Below are 27,261 nucleotides of genomic sequence, written 5' to 3'. Positions count from 1 at the left end.
ACTAATGCTGTTTAATAATGAGTGAGCCCTAAATACCCCAATCTCTGAATGGTATAAATGAAACAGGTGGCACAGGGATGAGCAGATAGGGAAGTGCTACAAATAATTGAGATGTGCAATCTGAATAGAAGAGTCAAATTTAGCACCAAGGTGAGAAATAAGTGGCAATCTGCTGTCACACCCCTGGTAAGCAGCCGTTATACTACATATGGATAATACTCCTCCACGCTGAGCTGTTGCTCTTGGTGCCGGATGCCAATCACAGCCTGTTCTCCCATATTACATACTTTATATATAAAGTCACATTTTCTAGGTATGAACCATGAAGGACTGTACGGCGTTCCAAGTCCTTAGAAAGCTGAGGGACACAGGGCTGTAAGTCACCAGATGCATCATACGTGATCAAGAGACCTCATTCAGAAGTCTAATTTAGAATATAGAGTCCTAATTTGGGCTTATGTAGCCCCACACACCATAAACATTAAAGAGAACCTGTCAACTCGTTTTCTCATAAATGGTTTCCCTTACTTCCACATAAGCTTGTCCTGCTCGTCAGACCCCCTCCAATCTACTCCTAACCATGTCCCAATATGCCTCTTCTCCACATGTCATGTGACCAGGTAGGTTCACATCATCACTGGTCATTAAGCTTACAAACAAACTGTAACTCATGCATATATCTAATCACAGCATGGACTACTTCTTCCCATACTCCATGGAGGCTGCTGTGATTACATGTGATCAGATACATACATGTGGGAGATGTAACAGGACCTTAGATAATGTCATCCTGGTGCCCAATGATGGAATAGAGCTCTCTCCATTCTCACAGCAGTAAATCAAAACACTCAGACCTGTCAATCAGAAACAAGAAGACATAGCATAGTACATAGTTCAAGACTCAATCAGTGTGAGTTGCATACAAGTTTACAAACTGATTTTTGTAATAATATAAAATATTCAAAGAGAAAAAGAGGTGTGCCAATAGACAAAATTATGTAAAAAAGTGATAAATCTTTATTTCAACAATAGAAAAACTCCATCAAGGAATGAAGGACAATTTAAAAACAATTAAAAAACATACACGAGTCAAAATGTTTGGCACAACCAGATAAGGTTCACCAAACAAACACCTCCTCCATACAGTGGAACCTGGCCCCTAGTATGATACAAGTACAATAGAAGGATGAATAAGGCCCAAGCTGTCTAATGACCAAGACAGCTTGGGCCTTATTCATCCTTCTATTGTACCTGTAGAAGAAAGAAACTGCAGAAGAAAGAAATTGCATAACAAATTTTAAGATGGGTTTTCTCTTTTGATCTTTTAGAAATGTGTAAATGTACCACTGCGTCCCCCCATGACAGCCCACCTGGAGGTTGCTCCTATTCTCTGCAGGACAGGAAGTAACGGGAGATTAAATAGCCTTCCCTAGCAGCCCCTCACCAGTGTCTTCCTGTCCCACAGAGGAGATAGGAGCAGTAAGAGGATGGGGGAACGCAACGGTACAGGAGCTTCGGCTCTCACCTTCCCTCATCGGCTCCTGGTTTTGGGAAGGCAAGTCTGGCGTGTCCCCTTCCAGCGGTCCCAAAGGGTTAATACAGACAAGCCCAGCGAATCTGTAAAAAAATCTAGACACTGTAATGTTTGTAATACTAAACTGCCTGAGAAATATAGGAGACCGTTATGTGAGGAATGTATCGCTAATGTAATGAGAGCGGAAAAGGCTTCCCTAATTGATGACTTAAGATCTATAATCAGAGACGAGGTTCAACAATCTCTTTTTAGTAGAAGTGAACTCCTCAGGAAAAAAAACACATTCAAGTATCTTCTCATCCAGAACCTGAGGTCACTGGGGACTCCATCTCTTTTAAAGATTCTTAGGAAGAGGATGCGTTTAGTAATCTCTCTGGGGCCTAGTACTAGATATTTTTTCTCCTCCGAAAATCTGCAAAAGCTTCTAAAGGCTGTACGGGATGTGATTGAGGCAAAATCTGTGCAAGAGGAATTATTTGAAGATCTGAAGGGTAAGAAAAAGAAATGTTTCCCTATGAATGAAACCCTAAAGGGTCTTATTCTCCAGGAATGGAAGGAACACGAGAAGAGGTTATCGTTTCCTAAAGAATTCAGAAACCATTTATTAATTGAGGATAAGGAATTATGGAATCTTCTCCCTAGTGTAAAATGGCTGAGGATGCGGCACGATTAAAGGACCCGATAAACAGAAAATCTGACGCACTCCTGGGAATGGGAATCCTCCATCATAAATCTAAAATCAAACATAGCCTCTACGTCCATTGCCTCTACCCTGTATTTCTGGTTAGGGGAGCTGGAGACCAACTTAAAAGAGAAAACTTCCAGAGAAGAAATCCTAAATAATCTCCCTACATTGAAACATGCCACAGGTTTTTTGGCCAATTCTTCAGCAGAGAATATCAGACATCAATCCATAGAGGATTATGTGATGGGAATTTTTAATCCAAAAACAAACTATGTAGTATCCAGTTTTATGGTGACCTTCTGTTGAACCAGAATTAGACTCCATCCTAGAGAGGGCATCGGTTACAAAGAAAAGGTTTTCTCAAAAATAAAACCGCAAAGAGAAAAAAAATCCTTTAGAGGTAGAGGGGGCCAAAGTAGATGGAGTTTTCCAAAAGGGGGAAGAGGGAGGTTGTTCCTTTTTAACCCCAAAAATAAAGAAACTAGACTAAAAAAGTGGGGGGAAAACTTCTGTTTTTTGTACCCACCTGGAAGAATATAATAATCCTTGTGTTTTAAACATCATAAGATTGGGTCCCAAAAAATAGTTTTTACAGAAACCCCCCCAAAGATTTATGATCTCCTCCCAACCAATGCAAAAATTAAGGGACCACTTATGGACCAATATCCAGAAATTAGAGGAAATGGACGTGATTGTTCCAGTGCCCCAAATAGAAAAAGAAAAGGGATTTTAAAATTTATGATAATAAACTTGAAAACCCTAAACAAGTACCGTATATACTCGTGTATAAGCCGAGTTTTTCAGCACAAAAAATGTGCTGAAAAACGTCCTCTCGGCTTATACACGAGTCTATAACAAAAAAAAAAATTACCCACTTAAAAAAAAAAAACTTAAATACTCACCCTCCGATGTCAGCGCGGCTCCCCGATGTCGGCGCGACTTACCGATGTCCCCGATGTCAGCGCGTCCCGTCTTCTTTCTTCTCCGCGGCTCTTCTTCTTTCTTCTATCTTCCGTCATGGACGCGGCCATGTCTTCTTAGTGGCCGCGCATACTATGACGTCAGCAGCGGCCGCGTCATAGTATGCGCCTGCTAGAAGAAGAGATGGCCGCGTCCATGCCGGAAGAGAGAAGAGGAGCCGCGGAGAAGAAAGAAGATGGGACGCACTGACATCGGGGACATTGGTAAGTCGCGCCGACATCGGAGGGTGAGTATATAAGTTTATTTTTTTAAGGGCCGTGGGGGCAGGCTGTATACTACTAGGGGCTTCTGTATAGTACTGTGGGATTCTGTATACTACAGTGGGCTTCTGTATACTACTGTGGGCTGCTGTATACTACTATGGGCTGTATTTCCCACCCTCGGCTTATACTCGAGTCAGTAGTTTTTCCCAGTTTTGGGTGGTAAAATTAGGGGTCTCGGCTTATACTCGGGTCGGCTTATACTCGAGTATATACGGTAGATTGTGTTCTGTCACTTAAAAATGTCTATAAAGTCACATTGTGCACATCACGATAAAGTTTGTGATGTGCACAATCGGCCTCAGCGATGAATATTACCATATCCCCATACATGAGGGAGTCAAACATCTCTAAGGTTTGCAGTAAAAAACCCAAGGGGAAAGGTCACCTATCAATTTAGAGCCCTCCCCTTTGGAATCTCGTTGTTCCTTATTTAGACAATCTGTTAATAGCTCAGTCAGGACCTGGAACGTTCCAAGCAGATAACTCTAGATACCTTAAAACAAGCAGGATGTATAGTAAATATTCAGAAATCAGATTTAAAACCAGAGAAGACCAAAACATTTCTAGGAGTCATGTTAGACTCCTTCCGCAGAACTAAGTATAAAGAATCATAAGGGGAGTGAGAAAATTCCAACTCAAAAAACTTCACCATATGCTTTAAATACAGGGTGTCAGAACCACACAAGAGTGTTACAAAATTGGATTCTATCCATCTGGGACAAGAACCATCTACATCTGGATGGAATCCTTGTCCAGCCTTAACCGTACAGACAGATGCCAGTCTTCAAGGTTGGGGGGGGCAGTACATTTGTGGAAAAAACATACAGGGAACCTGGTCAATAAGAATGAAGGAAAAGTCTCAGAACTACAGAGAACTGCGGGCAATCTGGGAGACATTGGAGAACTTAGATGTACAAATATGTTCTGTACTAATGGCAGTATACCTAAAAGGGATCGGAAAAGTCTAGAAATAGGAGATGCCTCAGCTGGATCTATCAAATTTCTTTTCTCTAGACCCAAAGAATCACCCCATCATAGCAAGAGTTATACAAAAATTGCATCTAGGACAAGCAAATATGATCCTAATCACGCAATACTGGCCAAAGAAGAGTTGGTTTTCGGCCCTCAGAAAGCTGGCACTATAGGATCTGTTTTATTTACCTCACTGTCCAGATCCGAATCATCCAAGGTGCAGTTCTTCACCCAGGCGTCCGGTGCCTAACACCTTAGTGGCATCGATCCTGAGAGGGTTATCAGAAGAAGTCATAGATACCATCAGAGCCAGTAGGAAATTGGTTACAAATTCCATATACCGTAACATCTGGAGAAGTTCTGTTCCTGCTGTGGGAACAATCTTCAACATCAACCAAATATAGCCCAAATTTTAGAATTCCTGCAACGAGGCCTGACTATAGGTAACACTTTAAAGGTGCAGATTTAGTTTCTAAGTATATTCTTTGATTTATCTTTAGCAGTACATCCGTGGATTAAAAGATTCATCAGAGGATTACGAGACTTACACCCACTATTAGGAGTGTTGTACCCCCCTGGGACATGGCTTTAGTGTTAGAATCTCTAACAAATCCTCTGTTTGAACCCATAACAGAAATAGATATTAGACATTTGACCGTAAAATGTGTTTTTCTAGTGCGCAGCCTTGGGGAACTTCAGGCCATATCATGTAAACCTCGCTTCCTGGGCACTCTAGAAGATAGAATTATTCTAAAACTCGATGGCGCTTTTCTACCCATGGTAGTTTAAAATTTTTTAATAAGAATCCGGAAATAGTTTTACCTTCCTTCTAAAAATTCCCAGGAAAAGAAATGGAACTGTTTGGCTGTCAAGAGGACAATTTCTAAATACCTTGAAGCAACTCAGGCTTGGAGAAAAGATTCAAATCTTTTCTTTCAGTTCTCGGGAAAAAATTATCCCAAAAGTTTCAATTTAGAATTCTGGGGGAAAAAAAATTAAATCTCAATTTGTAAGTTGTCTACCGTGATATACGAATAAAAGGATGATGAAAACATAAAGTTAAGATATGGGACACGTTAGCAAGTAACTAATTTTTGTGGTAAAACTATCAGTCTCCAAAGCAGTTAATTTCTAATTTTGAAAATAACAAATTTCTCAAAAAATGGCAAATTTTAGGATTTCAAAAAAAAAAATATATATATATCAACTAAAATTTGCCACTAACATGAAGTACAATGGGGCAGATTTACTTACCCGGTCCGTTCGCGATCCAGCGGTGCGTTCTCTGCGGTGGATTCGGGTCCGGCCGGGATTCATCACGGTAGTTCCTCCACCGTCCACCAGGTGGCGCTGCTGCGCTGAAAAGCATCGGAACGCACTCAACTTCACCGAGCCGGACCAAGTGAAGGTAAGTGCGTCCCAAGTGACACTTATTGTTTTAAATGCGGCGGTTTTTCCGAATCCGTTGTGTTTTCGCTCGGCCACGCCCCCGATTTCCGTCACGTGCATGCCGGTGCCGATGCTCCACAATCCGATCGCGTGTCCGCCAAAATCCCGGGGCAATACAGGGGAAAAAGGTGCAAATCGGAACTATTCAGGTAACACGTCGGGAAAACGCGAAACGGGCCCTTAGTAAATGACCCCCAAAAAAACACATCTCCAAATCATTTCGGTAAAGTTGGAATTGGCGGAGCCTTAACATACAAACTGGCTGCATCCTGAAGGGGTTAATGAAGTCTCTATTTTGGGTGGGTTAATTTGCATGACAGGTTCTCTTTAATGACACAAGTAAACACTAGAGCAGACACTGCAAATAGAGCAACCCTGGGGTGATGATTCACCATCATTGTGCCGCAAGGCCCAGATCTCGCTCCATAGAATCCGATACAAGTCCCTGGACCCTGACCTCACACAAGAGACTCCTAGTATGTGTACAGCTCATATCTTCATTCCATGAATGTGTATTTTTAGAAAGGTGACTTGATGGGTAACTGCTCCTTGTTTGTTATTTCAGTACAAGTCTACGCCCAGTAAGAAGGTCTCTATATTGGGGTGGATGGTGGTTTTACCAGATGACCCAGAACATCCAAATATTTTCCAGCTCAACAACCCTGATAAAGGTGAGTTGTCCTCTCAGCCTGAGGTGCATAGTAAATATCTCATACATCAGCACTGTATCTAGAAGAGGCTTGTATAATCTGCAGATAAGCATCAGGCAGGGAAAGGAAAGTGGCACAGGTAGGGCTGGGGGTGTTGAGTGCACATAATATTAAAAGCAATCATCTACTCAAATCACTGCTTAGATTAGCCTCAAGGGGGCATTGCATGACCATGTACAAAGTCTCATCAGTCTTAAAAAAGCATTATCTTAGGGCTGTCCCTTACATTTGAAGGACATCTACCACCAGGATGAAGGATTGTAACCAAGCACGTAGGACACTGGACCAGACAATTGCCTTCAGATGACCCTAAAGATAAAGGTCTACGGGTGTCAGATTAGGAGACCTTGGTGGCTATTCAACTGGCCCACGACAACCAATCCACTTTCCAGGAAACGGTTCACGTAGGACACCCAAAACCTGGTGCGCCATCTTGCTGGAAAAACTCAGGCCATAAAGAGGGCAACACATCATCGTGTAGCAATTATCCAGTAGCATTGAGGTTTCCTTTGATGTAGAATGGCCACACTATCTTTGTATCCCATATACTATACCATACACCACACCGTACCATAAATCTTTGTGTCCCCACAGTATTGGAGGGATCTGTCCATTGTGGCTTGGTGTCAGACCAATAGTGGTGGTTTTGTTTGTTAACTTCAACATTCACAAAAAAGTTTGAACATAACCTTTCAGTGTTGGCTAAGACTCCTGTTCCAATTTTTATTTTGCGCATTCTGCAAATTCAGTGCGCCCATCTGGGTCATCCTCAATGTGTCTGGATTTTGTATGGGTGTAGCTAATATCCACTGAAGGGATGTTTGGCCGATGCCACTCTCCAGTGGGAATGCAGGCTGGGCATGAATACTGCACCATTCACCAGCAGCAGACAAGGGAATTTGTGGGTCCCCGTGGTCTTGTGATCTCGTCCTATAGAAGGGACATACGCAGCATTAGAGGCAAGAATAAGCATAGGTGGGGTGGGCACAGCACTGATCTCATGGGGGCACTGGTCACTTGCAGACCTCCTGCTTCTGACAGTATGAGGCTAATGCTACTGGAAGTAATAAGTCAACGTTTCCATCTGAATCCAGCCAGCAGCAGGCACCAGTTTTATTAGAGGAAAACCCTGTTTCTCGTACCCAATCCACAAGGTGACGGCTTCTTTTTCTTCTGCAGGAAATGTTTACAAGTTCCAGACCGGCTCCCGCTTCCATGCAATTTTATGGCACAAACACCTGGACGACGCATGTAAAAGCAACAGGCCGCCGGTGAGTGACACGGAGCAGCTGGTAAGATGATCTATTCTGTCCCACTATTTATTAGTTGTCACAAGTTACTAACATTGGATCTATAGTGTATAAGTCACAGGTCAGCTCGGCCAGGGCCACACAGTGATTAGATGCGGCATCACTATAAATATGTATTAGCCTCATCCCCGTTCTCTGGTCCATGAAAGCAGTCTAGAGCCCCCATGGCCAGCACAGCATGTAGCCCTTCTAAGGTCTTGTTACTGATGTAATTGTGGGCATCCACCCGGGGGAGGGGGGGTGGGAGTGACAAACCTGCATATGTTAAGCTGTGGGCACATGCCCCAGGTATGAAGGAAGCGACTACCTACAATTGTACTGAGCTGTAGGAAAAAGTGAGCTCATAGGTCTCTGCTGAAGATGTTCCCCTGCAGAATATGCTAAGTGTGAGGTTATTTTTCAGACTGATGGAAGGCTCAGCCCTGCGCTATATACCCAGTCTCACTGGAAATACTCTGTGCTGCTGTTACACTGGAAACCACAGCTTCTAGTGCGCTCCGTCCACCGCATGCTGGGAGGTGTAGTTGTGGCGTTGCAGGGTTATTTGATAAGGCTCCCGTTTCCAGCAGAGGTCACATGATTTCCCATCATGTAATCTTCTATGCAAAATGTAATTAGGTGGTTTTGTCCCAGCGTTTCTATTTTTATGAGAGGCGCCAGAAATGTTTTCTCTGTCTGTTGTCTCTGAAAGCTTTTCTGAATATTTTACAAATAATGGCCAAATGTATTGGGGCGAGTGTTAGGAGATAGTCACAAGACACAGTATTAAAGAGGAACTCTGACTTCCCCTGACACGTCTATATTATCACTCTGTATTTTGCTCTGCTTCTGTAATTGATACTAAACAATGGGATGTTACTATTCCTCTTATCAAAGGGATGTTTAGCCTATATACAAGGGGGTGGTCCTCACACTGCTTTGTTCTCAATTCTCTGTACTGAACGGCATCACATTCCCTCTGCTCTGAGTGACTGCCGGTAGTAGCCTCTACCACCGCCCCCAGTGCACCTGTAAAGGTTTATCATGGAACAAAAATCCACATTTCACAGTCCTCCTGCTACAAACAGCTGATTGCCTTTAAAGATGGGCACATCTGTATTTGATGCACATTTCATTAGTACAATAAAAACCATTAGTGAATAAAGGTGGCAAACCACGTAGATAATTACACAGCTTTCCCTGATTCCTGAATGGCCTGTGATTGTGGTGGACTCCATTCACATGGCACTCGATGACTGCACCGCAATGTGAAATCAGGATGAGTAAATCCTGCACCTGCGACAGGAACTTTCTGTTTGTTATAAAGAGTAAAGAAACTAGAAAAACAAGCCTGAGGTTACTGAATGTAATAGAGCAGGCACCTGCCCTCTGCTTATTGAACCCCAGCAACAGAGCTGAAGAGCTGGGGAGTCAGACAGGAGCACTTACAGCTGCCAGTATCTGGGGCACAGTGCAGTCACATAGCCCACTATTCTGCCTACATACATCCTTGTGCCCAAATTAATGAAGAGCAAGGGGCACCACAGCTTTCTATTTCACTCCAGCCCAACGAGCGTTCAGTGCTCAGAAGTAGCCACACCTGTGATTGGCCGGCTGCCACCCAGGGTCTGAGGGGCTGCAACTGGACATATGAGGGGCGCCCCTACCAGTAGGTAACAGCAATACATAAAACATTTTTAAATAACTGGAAGTTTGCTCTCTTGCCTGGTCCAACAAAGAAAATGGTTATCTATGAAACAAGAACTTTAATGGCTCCTGTTGTTAGTAGCGGCAGGACTGTTATATCTGCATTTATAGACCAGGATTGCACTGAGGCTTCAGGGTGAATACTTCAGAGTAGTCAGTAGAGTGAAGGGGCTATGGGGAAGCCAATTGTAGAGAGCTACAATCCTGGAATATGACAGAGCACAGCAGTATGAGCACTGCACATTCCTGGAATATAAATACATATTTCACAGTTCTGCAGCTACTAAACAACATGCACAGCAGTAGGATTACACATTTCTGTTGGGACAATACTAAGCACCACCTGCTGACACACTCCCTGTAATAGGACATTTTTAGTGCCTAGTATTGTCTAGTATTCTCCTGTACTGATTTTATGAGCACCAATGTCGTATTTGACTCTTCTGTTTCCAATAATATCACTGACGTCTCTGCTTGTTTCCCCCACACAGGCCCCCACGAATCTTATGTCTTTTGAATGAACTCGACAGTCATTGCGACTGTAAAAAAAAAAAGTGCCAAACGAGGGTGTTGTTCCGCCGAAAACACTACAAGATACAAGTCTCACAGAGGACAAGGACACATGTACTTTCCTCTATTCAGAACTGAAAGGAAAACATAGACCTCCTCCAAGGAGCTGGGCTGGAGCCTTGCACATAGAAGACTTGACTTATCTCCTTCCTGGCTCGGTGTAACACATTGGTCGCTGACTAATCCTGTGCTCATTGGAGGCCATGGATGGACCTTGGACTACAGGCTGCCATCCACTTTTATGCCTAATGGTTTTTTAACACTGATTTGTATGCGGGTTCCCCGCTGTGTGCCAGATGTAGCCCCTATTTATACTGACCCATGTTGGGTCCTCATGACGAATCTTCAGTGTTACTTGCTACAACTTGTCCGACAGAACATACTTTTATGGACAACACATACTTTTATAGAAAAGGGAAAATGTCACAAAAATAGTAATTCAACTTTCTGTACGTTGTTTCATGTTGTCTCATCAAGTCCCTGAATATGTGTGTTTGGCACAAAAATAATAATTTAAAAGAAACTTTAATTGTTTGTTTTTTAGTTTTTAGTTCTGCTTTGGGGGGATCTTTATGACTCTAATGGATATTTCAGTTTTATTTATTTACTATATTAGTATGATAAAGAGTAGGGACTGATTGTACCCAGTGGAGAGCGCCCCCTAAAGGGGAACACCAACTTCAATTATGTCGTAGAGACAAATGAGATAAGAGGAGGAGGCAAGCCTGGGATCATAAACCCTCTCTGATGGCTTCTTACAAGTATAATGTAAGGGAAGGTTGAGGTACCCCTTGAGGGTAAACTGTGCCCTTAATTAATCAGGATGCGGATTAGGCCAGAATGTACTTGCTTTAATTAGCTGGAATTTTTCCTACCGGAGACACGGCAAGCAATAGTGAATGTGTAATGCAGACATTGGTATATGAGCACTTCGTGCAGAGCTTCCAGTACTGCGGGTTTATAGGGTATACTTTTAGCTACAGTGTAGTCACTGAAAGAAAAGGAACTGACTTGCGCTGTGTATCCTATATAATGTAATATACATTACTGGGGTATGCCGTCAATGTGCATTGTACTCCTTGTAATCACTAAAACCTAGTACCATGTGGCTTCACATCATCAATATTTCCTCGCAACCCCCATTGTTCACCATAGCCAGTATCCATGTGACTGAAGCTCCATTATGGTCTCACTATAATAGACATAGGATGGGGAAGAAGTGATAGGGATTGTTAGGGGTCTGACGGCTCCAGTCACTGTTATGGGGCTTCAGGGACACCAGTCGAGTTAGCCATCAAGGAAGCCCCATAGAAGTACGCTCCTAGCAGGGATTTTGGCCCCTTGCTGGAGCTCCTGGTAGTCCAACCACCAACACTGATGTACCATACCATTAGCGGTTCTCGGTGTGTACCTCCCTATAGGCAGAGTATGGCGGTATACTCTGACCATAGAATAGTATTACCAAGATTATATGGAAATTAGACATTATCAGAAACCTGATATTAGCCGTATCGTATATACAAGGAAAAAGAAAAACCTGACAGTTTCCCTACGAGTTACTTTACTTTTCTTCATAAATAAACGCAGTGATGCAATGATTTATCAGCTGGACTCTGCCTGTAGAAGTCTATGGAGAGGGAAGGAGCCGCTGCATAGATGAGATGGATTATCAGATCCACTGAGGGATCAGATTACAGCTGCTGCCCATAGAAATCTATGGAGAGGGGAGATGGCAGACACACAAGGAATCTGCCATTAGTAAATGTTACAAATCTACACTGCCCAGCACTGCTGCATGATGTCCTCCTGTCATAGCTGAAGGTGTATTACACATAATGATCACATGATATGGTGTTTTCCATGCTCCCTTATCAGATGTAGTGCTCCTTGTCCTGTACACACACGCAAGTCTCCAGGACAGATGGGTACAAGCTATTTACAAGGTTTTATCAGAATTTTCCTCCCTCTATTTTATTATGTTTGTTGGAGAGACTTGTGCACACAGAAGCAGCTGTAAAAAGGTCCCCAACAACCTTCCTGTACCACAAAAGCATCAAGAGCTTTCCCTGTAGCAGTCCAAAGAGTAAATCCTGTCTCTCTGGAAATTTACCAAAAATACAAGTCTGTTGTGCTGTCCCCCTGTTACTCCTGTATGACACAGCCCAATCAGAGAGTATTAAGATACATAGACTGGGTGATGAACGCACTGGGCTAGTGGCCATAACATTTTATGGGAGTAAGATTTCTAGGAAAGAGATTTGTTATAGCTTTGATTGGTTTTCAGCTAGTGGGAAATGAATCCTAGTAGCAGGATAGAAGACTGTAGACTTGAGTTAAGCACCTCAATGGACCTTACCATGAAGAAGAATTCTACAAAATTCTGCCCAATTAAAATTGTGTTCTGTAAACTCAAATGTTAACAGTGCAGTCACATGTGGCATTTAATGCATGAGTTTCAAAACGCAATGCAACAGCTGAAGAGAGTTTTACCAAATTAAATTGATGTTAACACATGTGGTTACACTGTGTTAACAAATACATTGCCACACTGTTAACACATGCATTAACATCACATTAACGGTTATCAATTTAATTATGGAAATTTCACTTCAGCTTTTGCATTGCGTTTTGAAACGCATGCATTATAGGCAAAGTGTGAATGCGCCCTTAACATATGCATTTACAAAATGCAATATTAATTAGGTAAATCTCCTCTTCCCAGCTGTTGTATAAAATTTTAAAAAACAATTTAAACACCACGTGTACCCGCAGCCTAAACAGATTGCGGGATTGTTTCATTCAGTTGCCCTCAGATGTTACGTAAAAATGTATGTTTTCCTAGAAGATTGGACCATTGAGAATTGCACACAGTAAACTCTGGGGGCAAGTACTTGCTGTGCAGATCTGGTCTCCTAATCCTGACCCACACAGACATCATTAGGGTCTCTTCAGGAGGACAACCCCATCAATAGAGTTGCACCTTATTGCGAAGGCTTTGTTTATGTCCCTCAGTATTGAGACACGGCTGCAGTTTTTGATGAATTGATTTCCTGGGTTTTCCTCTCGATTGGTTAATTATGGGTTTATGATAATTAAAAAAAAAAAAAAAAGAAGAAGATTGTGCCAAAATTCATGAAATGTACTTTTTTGTCTTATTCCATGATGCCAGCAATGGCTGCCACCACCTGCGTAGTGATGTAAGTGGTGGCGGTCAGTCTATAGATTGTCCCCAGTGTCATATTATTTTATTACATGCCACCCACCCCTGGTGCCCCAGGAGCCACGTGTACAGCTCATTGCATGCCACGTGTAGGATTTATTTGTGCTAGAATAGCAGTTTACCATGACGACATATAGGAGGCCGCCTGTTTTTGTGCTGTAATGTCCAGAGTGTTACAGTACGAGGCTTCACCGTTTACCTCTGTTTTTTGTGGAAACTCACTCATTTCTAAGATACAAGTTGTAAAGTTGTTAATAACCTGTAAAACAATAAAGATTACTGGAGAAGAGTATGTCTGCTGTGTGATAATATGGGGGATATCTGAGGAACATCTGGGGGCCTTCATGCACCATCTAGGAGCGGATGTGGATTTATGATGTAGATCAGCGGTGGCGAACCTATGGCACGGGTGCCAGATGCGGCACTCTGAGCCCTTTCTGTGGGCACCCGGGCCATCGCCCCAGCACACCAGGCAGGACTCAAACAATCTTTCTGCAGTTCCAAGCCACTTAAAAGATGCTTTCAGGCATATTTTGATACTTGCTTCTTCACTTAGAACTGTAGGAAGAGGGAAAATGAGTAGACAGGGCCGAATTATCTTTGGAGGATCTTTAGCGGACTCCACAATTCTCTGTGTACAGAGGGACACTAGAAAGAAGCTAAAATGATGCAAATTTTTCATCTTTCTACTTTTTTGCTGTCCTCAGGAGGGAGCAATAACTTACTCCTTTAATTTTTGGTTGGCACCTTGCGATAAATAAGGGGGGTTTGGGAACTCGGTCGCTAAAAGGTTCGCCATCACTGATGTAGATTATACCAGCGAAGGCGGTAGAAGGGTCTTTCAATCATCAGAAAAGAGGTAATCTCCTATCGTCATGGGGCATCATCACAGAGGTGCTCTTCAACTCATACAATAGCAACATCAGGTCACTGCGGACCCATCCTCAAGAGTCACAGCTGGTGAATACATCAGACTTATAACTAGGAGTCTGCTGAATCTGTTATACACAATAAAAAGGTTTTTGTAGCATTCACAGAGGATTTTATACACCTGCACTGTTTGTATGTCCTCACACTGCTGTGCTCTTAGCTCTCTGCATTTAGCTGCTTTTTCTCTGTTTTCAGTGCTGCAGTATTTAACCGGAACCCTGTTACAACCTATGTTTAGAGCGGAGCAGGTGGTTTACAAAGTACAGTTTCAAGATGATACTAAGCTCTATAAAGTAATGAATACAGAGGAGGATAGTATAATATTACAGATTTTTGGAAACTGGAGGCCTGGGCTGACAAATGGCAGATAAGGTTTAATGTGGATAAATGTAAAGTTATGCACTTGGGTCGAGGAAATGAAATTTATAATCATGCATTACATTATAAATTTCTTGGTAAAACTGAGGAGTAAAAGACTTGGGATCAGACGTGACCAGAGCCAGGCGGCTGCTGCTAATAAAGCAAATAAAATAATGGGATGTATCAAGAGAGGAATAGATTCTCCTGATAAGGACATAGTTTTTCCCTTATACAAATCACTGGTCAGACCACACATCGAATATTGTGTACAGTTTTGGGCATCAAGTGTATAAAAAGAACGGGTGCAGAGGAGAGCAACCAAGATTATTAGGGGAATGGGGGAACTAGAATACAAGGACAGATGAATAAATTTGGGATTATTCAGTTAAAAAAAAAAGACGACTGAGGAGAGACCTCATTACAATGTACAAATACCTGAACGGACAGTACAAGGATCTCTCCAAAGATCTTTTTATACCTAGGCCTGTGATCAGGAGCACAAAGAAGCATCCTCAAACACCTAGGGGATAGGCGCTTCTACCATCACCATAGACAGGAGGCATCTACTTCTACTACACCTAGAGGAGAGGGGGTTCTACCATCACTATAGACAGGGGACATCCTCTACACCTAGAGGAGGGGAGGTTCTACCATCACCATAGACAGGGGACATCCTCTACACCTAGAGGAGAGGAGGTTCTACCATCACCATAGACAGGGGACATCCTCTACACCTAGAGGAGAGGAGGTTCTACCATCACCATAGACAGGGGACATCCTCTACACCTAGAGGAGAGGAGGTTCTACCATCACCATAGACAGGGGCATCCTCTACACCTAGAGGAGAGGATTTTCTACCATCAACATAGACGGGGGACATCCTCTACACCTAGAGGAGGGGAGGTTCTACCATCAACATAGAAAGGGGCATCCAATACACCTAAGGGGGGGGGGCACTACCATCACCATAGACAGGGGGCATCCTCTACAGCTAGAGGAGAGGAGGTTCTACCATCACCATAGACAGGGGGCATCCTCTACAGCTAGAGGAGAGGAGGTTCTACCATCACCATAGACAGGGAACATCCTCTACACCTAGAGAAGAGGAGGTTCTACCATCACCATAGACAGGGGGCATCCTCTACACCTAGAGGAGAGGAGGTTCTACCATCGCCATAGACAGGGGGCATCCTCTACACCTAGAGGAGAGGTGGTTCTACCATCACCATAGACAGGGGACATCCTCTACACCTAGAGTAGAGGAGGTTCTACCATCACCATAGACTAGGGACATCCTCTACACATAGAGGAAAGGAGGTTCTACCATCACCATAGACTAGGGACATCCTCTACACCTAGAGGAGAGGAGGTTCTACCATCACCATAGACAGGGGGCATCCTCTACACCTAGAGGAGAGGAGGTTCTATCATCACCATAGACAGGAGACATCCTCTACACCTAGAGGAAAGGAGGTTCTATCATCACCATAGACAGGAGACATCCTCTACACCTAAAAGAGGTTCTACCATCACCATAGACAGGGGGCATCCTCTACACCTAGAGGAGAGGAGGTTCTACCATCACCATAGACAGCAAGCATCCTCTACACCTAGAGGAGAGGAGGTTCTACCATCACCATAGACAGGGGAAATCCTCTACACCTAGAGGACAGGAGGTCCTACCATCACCATAGACAGGGGACATCCTCTACACCTAGAGGAGAGGAGGTTCTACCATCACCATAGACAGGGGACATCCTCTACACCTAGAGGAAAGGAGGTTCTATCATCACCATAGACAGGAGACATCCTCTACACCTAAAAGAGGTTCTACCATCACCATAGACAGGGGACATCCTCTACACCTAGAGGAAAGGAGGTTCTATCATCACCATAGACAGGAGACATCCTCTACACCTAAAAGAGGTTCTACCATCACCATAGACAGGGGGCATCCTCTACACCTAGAGGAGAGGAGGTTCTACCATCACCATAGACAGGGGAAATCCTCTACACCTAGAGGAGAGGAGGTTCTACCATCACCATTGACAGGGGGCATCCTCTACACCTAGAGGAGAGGAGGTTCTATCATCACCATAGACAGGAGACATCCTCTACACCTAAAAGAGGTTCTACCATCACCATAGACAGGGGACATCCTCTACACCTAGAGGAAAGGAGGTTCTATCATCACCATAGACAGGAGACATCCTCTACACCTAAAAGAGGTTCTACCATCACCATAGACAGGGGGCATCCTCTACACCTAGAGGAGAGGAGGTTCTACCATCACCATAGACAGGGGAAATCCTCTACACCTAGAGGAGAGGAGGTTCTACCATCACCATTGACAGGGGGCATCCTCTACACCTAGAGGAGAGGAGGTTCTACCATCACCATAGACAGGGGGCATCCTCTACACCTAGAGGAGAGGAGGTTCTACCATCACCATAGACAGGGGGCATCCTCTACACCTAGAGGAGAGGAGGTTCTACCATCACCATAGACAGCAAGCATCCTCTACACCTAGAGGAGAGGAGGTTCTACCATCACCATAGACAGGGGAAATCCTCTACACCTAGAGGACAGGAGGTCCTACCATCACCATAGACAGGGGACATCCTCTACACCTAGAGGAGAGGAGGTTCTACCATCACCATAGACAGGGGACATCCTCTACACCTAGAGGAAAGGAGGTTCTATCATCACCATAGACAAGAGACATCCTCTACACCTAAAAGAGGTTCTACCATCACCATAGACAGGGGGCATCCTCTACACCTAGAGGAGAGGAGGTTCTACCATCACCATAGACAGGGGGCATCCTCTACACCTAGAGGAGAGGAGGTTCTACCATCACCATTGACAGGGGGCATCCTCTACACCTAGAGGAGAGGAGGTTCTACCATCACCATAGACAGGGGGCATCCTCTACACCTAGAGGAGAGGAGGTTCTACCATCACCATAGACAGGGGGCATCCTCTACACCTAGAGGAGAGGAGGTTCTACCATCACCATTGACAGGGGGCATCCTCTACACCTAGAGGAGAGGAGGTTCTACCATCACCATAGACAGGGGGCATCCTCTACACCTAGAGGAGAGGAGGTTCTACCATCACCATAGACAGGGGGCATCCTCTACACCTAGAGGAGAGGAGGTTCTACCATCACCATAGACAGCAAGCATCCTCTACACCTAGAGGAGAGGAGGTTCTACCATCACCATAGACAGGGGAAATCCTCTACACCTAGAGGACAGGAGGTCCTACCATCACCATAGACAGGGGACATCCTCTACACCTAGAGGAGAGGAGGTTCTACCATCACCATAGACAGGGGACATCCTCTACACCTAGAGGAAAGGAGGTTCTATCATCACCATAGACAAGAGACATCCTCTACACCTAAAAGAGGTTCTACCATCACCATAGACAGGGGGCATCCTCTACACCTAGAGGAGAGGAGGTTCTACCATCACCATAGACAGGGGAAATCCTCTACACCTAGAGGAGAGGAGGTTCTACCATCACCATTGACAGGGGGCATCCTCTACACCTAGAGGAGAGGAGGTTCTACCATCACCATAGACAGGGGGCATCCTCTACACCTAGAGGAGAGGAGATTCTACCATCACCATAGACAGGGGGCATCCTCTACACCTAGAAGAAAGAAGGTCCTACCATCACCATAGACAGGGGACATCCTCTACACCTAGAGGAGAGGAGGTTCTACCATCACCATAGACAGGGGGCATCCTCTACACCTAGAGGAGAGGAGGTTCTACCATCACCATAGACAGGGGGCATCCTCTACACCTAGAGGAGAGGAGGTTCTACCATCACCATAGACAGGGGGCATCCTCTACACCTAGAGGAGAGGAGGTTCTACCATCACCATAGACAGGGGGCATCCTCTACACCTAGAGGAGAGGAGATTCTACCATCACCATAGACCGGGAACATCCTCTACACCTAGAGGAGGTTCTACCATCACCATAGACAGGGGGCATCTACTTCTACTACACCTAGAGGAGAGAGGGTTCTACCATCACTATAGACAGCAAGCATCCTCTACACCTAGAGGAAAGGCGGCTCTACCATCCTCTACACCTAGAGGAGAAGTGATTCTACCATCACCATAGAAGGGGGGCATCCTCTACACCTAGAGGAGAAGTGATTCTACCATCATCATAGACGGGGGGCATACTCTACACCTAGAGGAGAGGAGGTTCTACCATCATCATAGACAGGGGGCATCCTCTACACCTAGAGGAGAGGAGGTTCTACCATCACCATAGACAGCAAGTATCCTCTACAGCTAGAGGAAAGGAGGTTCTACCATCACCATAGACAGGGGAAATCCTCTACACCTAGAGGACAGGAGGTCCTACCATCACCATAGACAGGGGAAATCCTCTACACCTAGAGGAGGTTCTACCATCACCATAGACAGGGGACATCCTCTACACCTAGAGGAGAGGAGGTTCTACCATCACCATAGACAGGGGGCATCCTCTACACCTAGAGGAGAGGAGGTTCTACCATCACCATAGACAGGGAACATCCTCTACACCTAGAAGAGGTTCTACCATCACCATAGACAGGGGGCATCCTCTACACCTAGAAGAGGTTCTACCATCACCATAGACAGGGGGCATCCTCTACACCTAGAGGAGAGGGGGTTCTACCATCATCATAGACAGGGAACATCCTCTACACCTAGAGTAGGTTCTACCATCACCATAGACAGGAGGCATCCTCTACACCTAGAAGAGGTTCTACCATCACCATAGACAGGGGGCATCATCTACACCTAGAGGAGAGGGGGTTCTACCATCATCATAGACAGGGAACATCCTCTACACCTAGAGGAGGTTCTACCATCACCATAGACAGGGGACATCCTCTACACTTAGAGGAGAGGGGGTTCTACCATCACTATAGACAGCAAGCATCCTCTACACCTAGAGGAGAGGCGGCTCTACCATCCTCTACACCTAGAGGAGAAGTGATTCTACCATCACCATAGACAGGGGGCATCCTCTACACCTAGAGGAGAGGGGGTTCTACCATCATCATAGACAGGGAACATCCTCTACACCTAGAGGAGGTTCTACCATCACCATAGACAGGGGGCATCCTCTACACCTAGAGGAGAGGAGGTTCTACCATCATTATAGACAGGGGGCATCCTCTACACCTAGAGGAGAGGCGGCTCTACCATCACCATAGACAGGGGACACCCTCTACACCTAGAGAACAGGAGGTTCTATCATCTCCATAGACGGGGGGCATCCTCTACACCTAGAGGATCGCCATAGATGGGATTCTTTACTGTAAGAGCAGTGAGACTATGAAACTCTCTGCCGCAAGTGGTTGTAATGGCTGAAAATTTTAACATGATCAGGAGGGGCCTAGATGCCTTTCTGCAGAGCAATAATATCACATCCAGGGAATAAAACATTTTGTAAGTAGTTCCTGTTGATCCAGGGAGTTATTCTGACCGCCAAATTAGGGATCGGGAAGGAATCTTTCCCTGCTTTGGGCCAATTGGCATCAGCCTTGCGCGGTATAATTTATAGGTTGGAATTGATGGACTGATGTCTTTTTCTAGACTTATATACTATGATAAACCAAAAGCTAGTAAAGGCTACATTCTATTGATAGTGGTCACCTCCTCAGATGCAAAAATAATCCAGAATCTATTTTATCTACTTCATAACAAAAAGCACCACAATAGAAAGGTTATTTTTTAATTTTAAATCAGACAAGCCTAGATTACATGCTGGACCAACAGGGCAATAGAAAGTACTAAGATAAATGTCCCATGTAGAGTCATGGCCAAAAGTTTAGAGAATGACACAAATATTATATTGTCACATGATCTGTTGCCCTCTGGTTTGTCAGAAGTTTTTATCACATACAGAAATACAAGTGCAATCACATTATGAGGAACAAAAGCTTTTATTGTCAGTGAGAAGGAGTTACTGCAGCAAGTCAGTATTTGCAGTGTTGTCCCTTCTTCTTCAGGACCTCTGCAATTCTCCTTGGCAGCTCTCAATGACCCTCTGGACCAAATCCTGACTGATAGACTGATGATTGACCGCAAGTTCTCAATGGGATTAAGATCTGAGGAGTTTCCAGGCCATGGACCCAAAATCTCTCTGTTTTGTTCCCTGAGCCATTTAGTTATCACCTTTGCTTTACGGCAAGGTGCTCCATCATGCTGGAGAAGGCATTGCTGATCACCAAACTGCTCCTGGAGGGTTGGGAGAACTTGCTCTTCGAGGACATTCTGGTCCCATTCTTTATTCATGGATGTTTTTAGGTAAGAACAGTTTTTAGGCAAGACTGTGAGAGAGCAGATTCCCTTGGCTGAGAAGCCGCCCCACACATGAATGGTTGCAGGAGGCTTTACAGGTGGCAGGAGACAAGACTGGTGACATCGCTCACCTTGTCTTCTCCGAGCAAGCTGTTTTCCAGATGTTCCAAACAATCGGAAAGGGGATTCATCAGAGAAAATGGCTTTCCCCCAGTCCTCAGCTGTTCACTCCCTGTACCTTTTGCAGAATATCAGTCTGTCCCTCATGGTTTTCTGGAGAGAAGTGGCTTCTTTGCTGCCCTCCTGGACACCAGGCCTTGCTCCAAGAGTCTCCGCAGTGTCACAGTGCGTGCAGATGCCTCACACCTGCCTGCTGCCATTCCTGAGAAAGTTCTGCACTGCTGGTAGCCCCATCCCCAAGCTGAAACACTTCTAAGAGATGGTCCTGGCACTTGCTGGCCCTTCTTGGGCGTCCTGGAGCCTTGAATTCCTTGATGATGCGATAGATTGGTGACCGAGGTCTTTCTAGCTGCGATACTCTTCCCTGTTAGGCCAGTTTTGTGCAGTGCAAAGATGACTGCACGTGTTTCTTTAGAGATAACCATGGTTAACATAAGAGAAACAATGATGCCAAGCACCAGCCTCCTTTTAAAGTGTCCAGTGGTGTGATTCTTACTTAATCATGACAGATTGATCCCAGCCCTGTCCTCATCAACACCCGCACCTGTGTTACTGGAGCAATCACTGAAACCATGTTAGCTGCTCCTTTTAAGGCGCCTGCAACAAATTTGAAATGTATTTTGGGGGAAAAAGTTCATTTTCTAGGCAAATATTGACATAATTGACTAATTAATTGTTGTTAAGCTGATCACTCTTTATAACATTCTGGAGTATATCCAAATTGCCATTATAATACCTGATGCAGTAGACTTTGTAGAAATTAACATTTGTATCATTCTCAATACTTTTGGCCTTTACTGTAATACTAAATATAAACAGGCTGAAAAAAATTACAAGCCAGCACTGGTCCTTTGGGAACATCTTGCCCAACAAAGTCCCTATTGTGTACGCTAAAGCCCCCAATGGCAAGGGTCTTGGAAGTACTACTCCCAGTACCCCCAGGAGGGGTCATCATCAAGTCAAACTGTTTATTGCTGCCATTATCCTCATTTATATATACACTGCTCAAAAATAAAAGTAACACTTAAACAACACACCATAACTCCAAGTACATCAAACTTCTGTGAAATCAAACTGTCCTCTTAGGAAGCAACAATGATTAACAATCATTTTCACAGGCAATTAGCATGACACACTCAATAAAAAGGAATGGTTCTGCAGTTGGGGACCACCGACCAATTCTCAATACCTATGTTTTGTGGTTGATGTTTTGGTCAGTTTGAATGTTGGTGCTGATTTCACTCTTGTGGTAGCAAGAGACGGACTCTACAGCCCGCACAAGTGGCTCAGGTCGTGCAGCTCATCCAGGATGGCACATCAATGCAAGCTGTGACCAGAAGCTTTGTCAGCTGTCAGCCTAGTGTCTGAAAGCTGGAGGAACTACCAGGCCAGTACACCAGACAGGCCAGTACACCAGGAGACTCAGAGGGGGCCAGAGGAGGGCAACAATCCAACAGGATGACTGCTACCTAAACCTTTGTGCAAGCAGGGACAGGAGGAGCGTTGCCAGAGCCCTGCAAAATGACCTCCAGCAGCCACAAATGTGCCAGTATCTGTTCACAAATGATAAGAAACCAAATCCATGAGGAAAGTATGAGGGCCCGACGTCCACAGGTGGGGGTTGTGCTTAAAGCCCAACACCATGCAGGACACTTGGCATTTGCAAGAGAACACCAGGATTGGCAAATCCACTAATGACGCCCTGTGCTCTTTTCACAGATGAAAGCAGGTTCACACATAGCACGTGACAGACGTGAGAGTGTCTGGAGATGCCATGGAGAGCGATCAGCTGCCTGCAACATCCTTCAGCATGAACGTTTTGGCAGTGGGTCTGTAATGGTGTGGGGGCCGCACAGCCCTTCATGAGCTCACCAGAGGTAGCCTGACTGCCATTAGGTACGGAGATGAGATCCTCAGACCTCTTGTGAGACCATACCCTGGTGCGGTTGGCCCTGGGTTCCTCCTAATGCAGGACAGTGCTAGACCTCACGTGGCTGGAGTTTGTCAGCAGTTCCTGCAAGATAAAGGCATTGGAGCTATGGACTGGCCCACTCCTTTCCCAGACATGAATCCGATTGAACACATCAAGGACTTCATGACTTGCTCCATCAACCAATGTCACGTTGCAGGAGTTGGTGGATGAGTTCCCTCAGGAGACCATCCGCAACCTCATCATAAGCATGCCGAGGGATTGTAGGGAGGTCATGCAGGCACGTCGAGGCCGCAAACAATAATAAGCCCCGTTTTGACTTGTCTTAACCCCTTAAGGACGCAGCCATTTTGTAGCTTAAGGCTCAGCCCGATTTTTTGGATTCTGATGTGCGTCGCTTTACATGGTTATAACTTTTGAACACTGTTACTTATGTAAACGATTCTGAAATTGTTGTACTTCATTTTAGTGATAAATTTTGGCTGATAAGTTTTGCGTTTATTTACAAAAAAAAAGAAAAAATAATGATTTTTTTTTTGAAAAATTTGCCATTTTTGAAATTCAAAATCATCGCGTTTTCAGGCAGATAGATTTACCACCTAAATAAGTTGCTGAACAACATTTCCCATTTGTCTACTTTACATATTCATCATTTTTGAAATGTCTGGATAATTTATTTTGATGTCACACGGCTTACAAATCGGTGTCTTTGTTCCATTTTTCCTTGGAGTCATTAGCGTTTTTGTTGTTCGCTTTTTTTGCGTTTTCGGTGCGTTTTTTAAGTCAATGGGAGACTCGAGCATTTTTCAAAGGGGCCATGGTTCAGGAATAAAATGTTTTATTTAATTGAAAAAGAATGTCTTCTGATAAGTTAGCAGATGTATGCAAACATCTACAATCTTTTCTTCACTGTTCCGCGCGTATATTATCTCCCGACAAGTTAGCAGATGTGAAGAACAGTGAAGAATAGAATAAAAAAACAGTGAACACAGTGAACGCAAGATCATTTAAGTGAAAAACACAGTGCAGAACACAGTGAAGAATAGATTACAGATGTTCGGCACATCTGCTTACTTGTCGGGAGATACGCGCGGAACGGTGCGAACAAAATAGCATGTGAAGAACACTATATATGTGAGTGAAGAACACATTGCAGATGTTTCCATACATCTGCAATGTGTTCTTCACACATATATTCTATGGGTCGATACGATTACGGGGATATCATACATGAATATTTTTTCTTACATTTTACAAAATTTGTCAAATAAAACCCTAATGTGGGAGAAAATCTATCATTTTTGCATTGCCGTCTTCCAAGTGGCATAACATTTTTATTTTTTTGGCTACGGAGCTGGTTGATGGCTTGTTTTTTGCAAGACATGTTGTACTTTGATCAAAAAAATATATGTACACCAGAATGATACTGTTGCACTTTTTATAGCATTTTTTGTGGGATTGAATATGTCAAAATCATAATTTTTAAAGGGTTTATAACAGGGTTTTTTTTAACGATGTTTATCGTGGGGGTTCAATAATTATTTATTTTTATTCTACGGGTTGTTACGGACGGGGTGATACTATATATGTGGGGTTTGTGTTTTGATTTAGAATTTTTTTTGCGTTATATGTCTCTGTGTTTTGGGGCTTTTGGGATTTTTTTATTGATTTCTTTATTTTTTATTGAATACTTTTTTTTTTTTACGTTTTTACTTGTTCCACCATGGGACATGAAGAAGCAATCATCTGATTGCTTGTTCATGATAATACCCTGCAATACTCATGTATTGCAGGGTATTAGCAATGTCAGCCTATACACTTGCATAGGATGGCACTCTGCCAGTAAGATGACGTCACAGACGCCATCTTACCGGCAGTTCTTGCAGGCAGTGCTGGGGACCAGATCGGACCCCAGCACTGCCATAGCAACGATCGGTGCCCCCCCCCCCCCGAAAACGGTTCGGGGGGGGGGGGGCATCATGGGGGAGAGACCCCCTAGAGGCAAGTTAAATGCCGCGGTCGGGCTGACTGTGGCATTTAACGTGTTAAGCACCTGTGATCGGAGCCCACTCCGATCGCAGGTGTTACACTGGGGTGCCGGCTATCAGTCACAGCCGGCACCCCGTGTTTCCCGATGCCGTTTCGGCTCAGATCTTGAGCTGAACCGGCATCGGCTCTGCGTCCGATATATCGGACGCAGAGCGGGAAGGGGTTAAAGGGCTATTCTCGTCTGGGCACTCACATTCAGTTTCATTAATCTCCCATATGTAAACATTTCTTCAATTTGATGTTATTAAAAAAAATGTTCCTGTGTGAAGATAATTTCCCATAAATGTAGCCATGTTGTCCATTAGAAACGAGATGGCTTCCTCGGTTACGGCCACCTCTGCTGGAGGGATTGCACAAAGAAACAAAAAGGTTATTGTATATGAAATGTCCAGGAGTTACTGCCTGTCGCACAGTCACCCTGTGGTAATGATTGCTGAATCCTGTTGGTCCGGCAGGACTCTTTAGCACAAGTCTGGCCACTGCTGCCAGCGTGTGACGTGGTCGTATCCGGGGAAGCTATCTGGTTTCTAAGGGACAACATGGCTACATTTATGAGAAATTATCTTCACACAAGAACATTTTTTTTAATTAACATCCAATTGAAGAAATGTTTACATATGGCAAATGAATTTAATTAAATGTAACTGCCCAGATGGGAATATTCCTTTAAGGACATTAGATCAATGTTGGACCAGCCTGTAGTGTGTTTTTCCACTTTAATTTTGTGGGGGCGACCTACAAAATCAGGCCTCCGTTGGTTAATAAATTTGAATTCCATAGATGATTTTCTTTTATGATTTTGTTAGCACATTCATTTGTACAGAGCAAAGTATTCAATGTTTCATTCATTCAGATCTAGGATGTGTGTCATTTGAGTGTTCCCTTTTTTGAGCAGTGTATATATATATATATATATATATATATATATATATATATATATATATATATATATATATATATATATATATACACACACACACACACACACACACTCAGTCTAATATCGAGTCAGTAGATATTATCATAAAAAGACAACTACAAATGAAGGAGCCAGGACGCTCTGAAACGTATCTAGTGAAAAACATACACCTTGTTTGCCTACTGGTAAATGGCAGCACATTGGATATCACTTCTTGAAAGATAAAGAAGAGGATGTGCATTAATGACATCGATCTCACTACTGTGGAGACATTACAGTCTGCTGACTGACCACACAGCCTATCTCCAAGCATGTGGCCGCCACGTCATACGTGGATGAACATGCTGCAGGCCCCCGAAGTGCATGTACATCACTTTTTGGATCAGGCAAGAGCCACAAATATATCCATTTAACCAAGAGAGGAGAAGACAAAAAACGATATACTGTAAGGGTCAGCCTGCATCGCAATACAATACATTGTGATGTAATGGATTTCTAATAAAAACACTTGAGACCATAGGCAGCCACCACTATACAATCTAAACTATACAAGCTGCATAATTAGATTCAGATACAGTGGCCTATTGTTTTGAGGACTGTCAACGGTATCATATATGTGTAGTACGTTTATTCTAACCTCGGACAATACAATAGGACGTGTACACTAATCGTGTGTGTACAATTCATTACCACCAGATTGTATGTATATCTATGTAAACAAATCTGGTACGGTCATGCAATTGTACTTTATTTGAATGTTTGACTTTTTACTGCAATTTTATATACACCTCCTCTTGCACTTCTTTTTATCTACTACACTAGTCTATATTAGGAGTAGAAATAAAAAAATAATTTCTAAAACGATATAGTGCCATAATGTACCTTATTTTAAGTGAATACTAATGTAGGAGGGAGAGGAGGAGGGCGTGAGCGCTGCCTGCCCCCGTCCCTCTCCAAAGAAAATAGTAGCTGCACGGTCGTAGATATGGCCAAAGATACAGCAGGCTCTAGCTTTTAGCGGCTACAGCTCGGAACAAGCGTTCACCGTACCGAGCCCATGCGCCATAGCCATCTATGCGGGACATATGTACGGCTGCAAGCTCGCGGCCGTACATACGTTCCCCTGGCGGTCGTGTAAATTCGCCCTACAGAGAGATTTCCTCCTATTCTTCAAAATAATTATGAATTATG

General features: G+C 43.9%; 1 protein-coding gene across 7 annotated transcripts in view; it reads left to right on the top strand.

Moving 5' to 3' along the window:
- The window catches only part of RALGPS1 (Ral GEF with PH domain and SH3 binding motif 1), a 254,050-nt gene extending 240,381 nt beyond the window's left edge, over positions 1-13,669 (top strand). For 6 of the 7 annotated variants that reach the window (XM_072124780.1, XM_072124779.1, XM_072124778.1 and 3 more), the window contains 3 exons: positions 6,450-6,555; positions 7,774-7,886; positions 10,082-13,669. In XM_072124780.1, the coding sequence (XP_071980881.1) occupies positions 6,450-6,555; positions 7,774-7,886; positions 10,082-10,111 (249 nt within the window). In that variant the 3' untranslated portion in view covers positions 10,112-13,669. The remainder of the gene's footprint in view (positions 1-6,449; positions 6,556-7,773; positions 7,887-10,081) is intronic. The other variant, XM_072124777.1, reaches the window with a different exon arrangement.
- The last annotated feature ends 13,592 nt before the right edge of the window (positions 13,670-27,261 follow it).

Source organism: Engystomops pustulosus, chromosome 9, assembly GCF_040894005.1.
Source record: "Engystomops pustulosus chromosome 9, aEngPut4.maternal, whole genome shotgun sequence".
In the NCBI taxonomy this organism is placed as follows: domain Eukaryota; kingdom Metazoa; phylum Chordata; class Amphibia; order Anura; family Leptodactylidae; genus Engystomops; species Engystomops pustulosus.
This window is presented reverse-complemented; position numbering and strand designations above follow the sequence as displayed.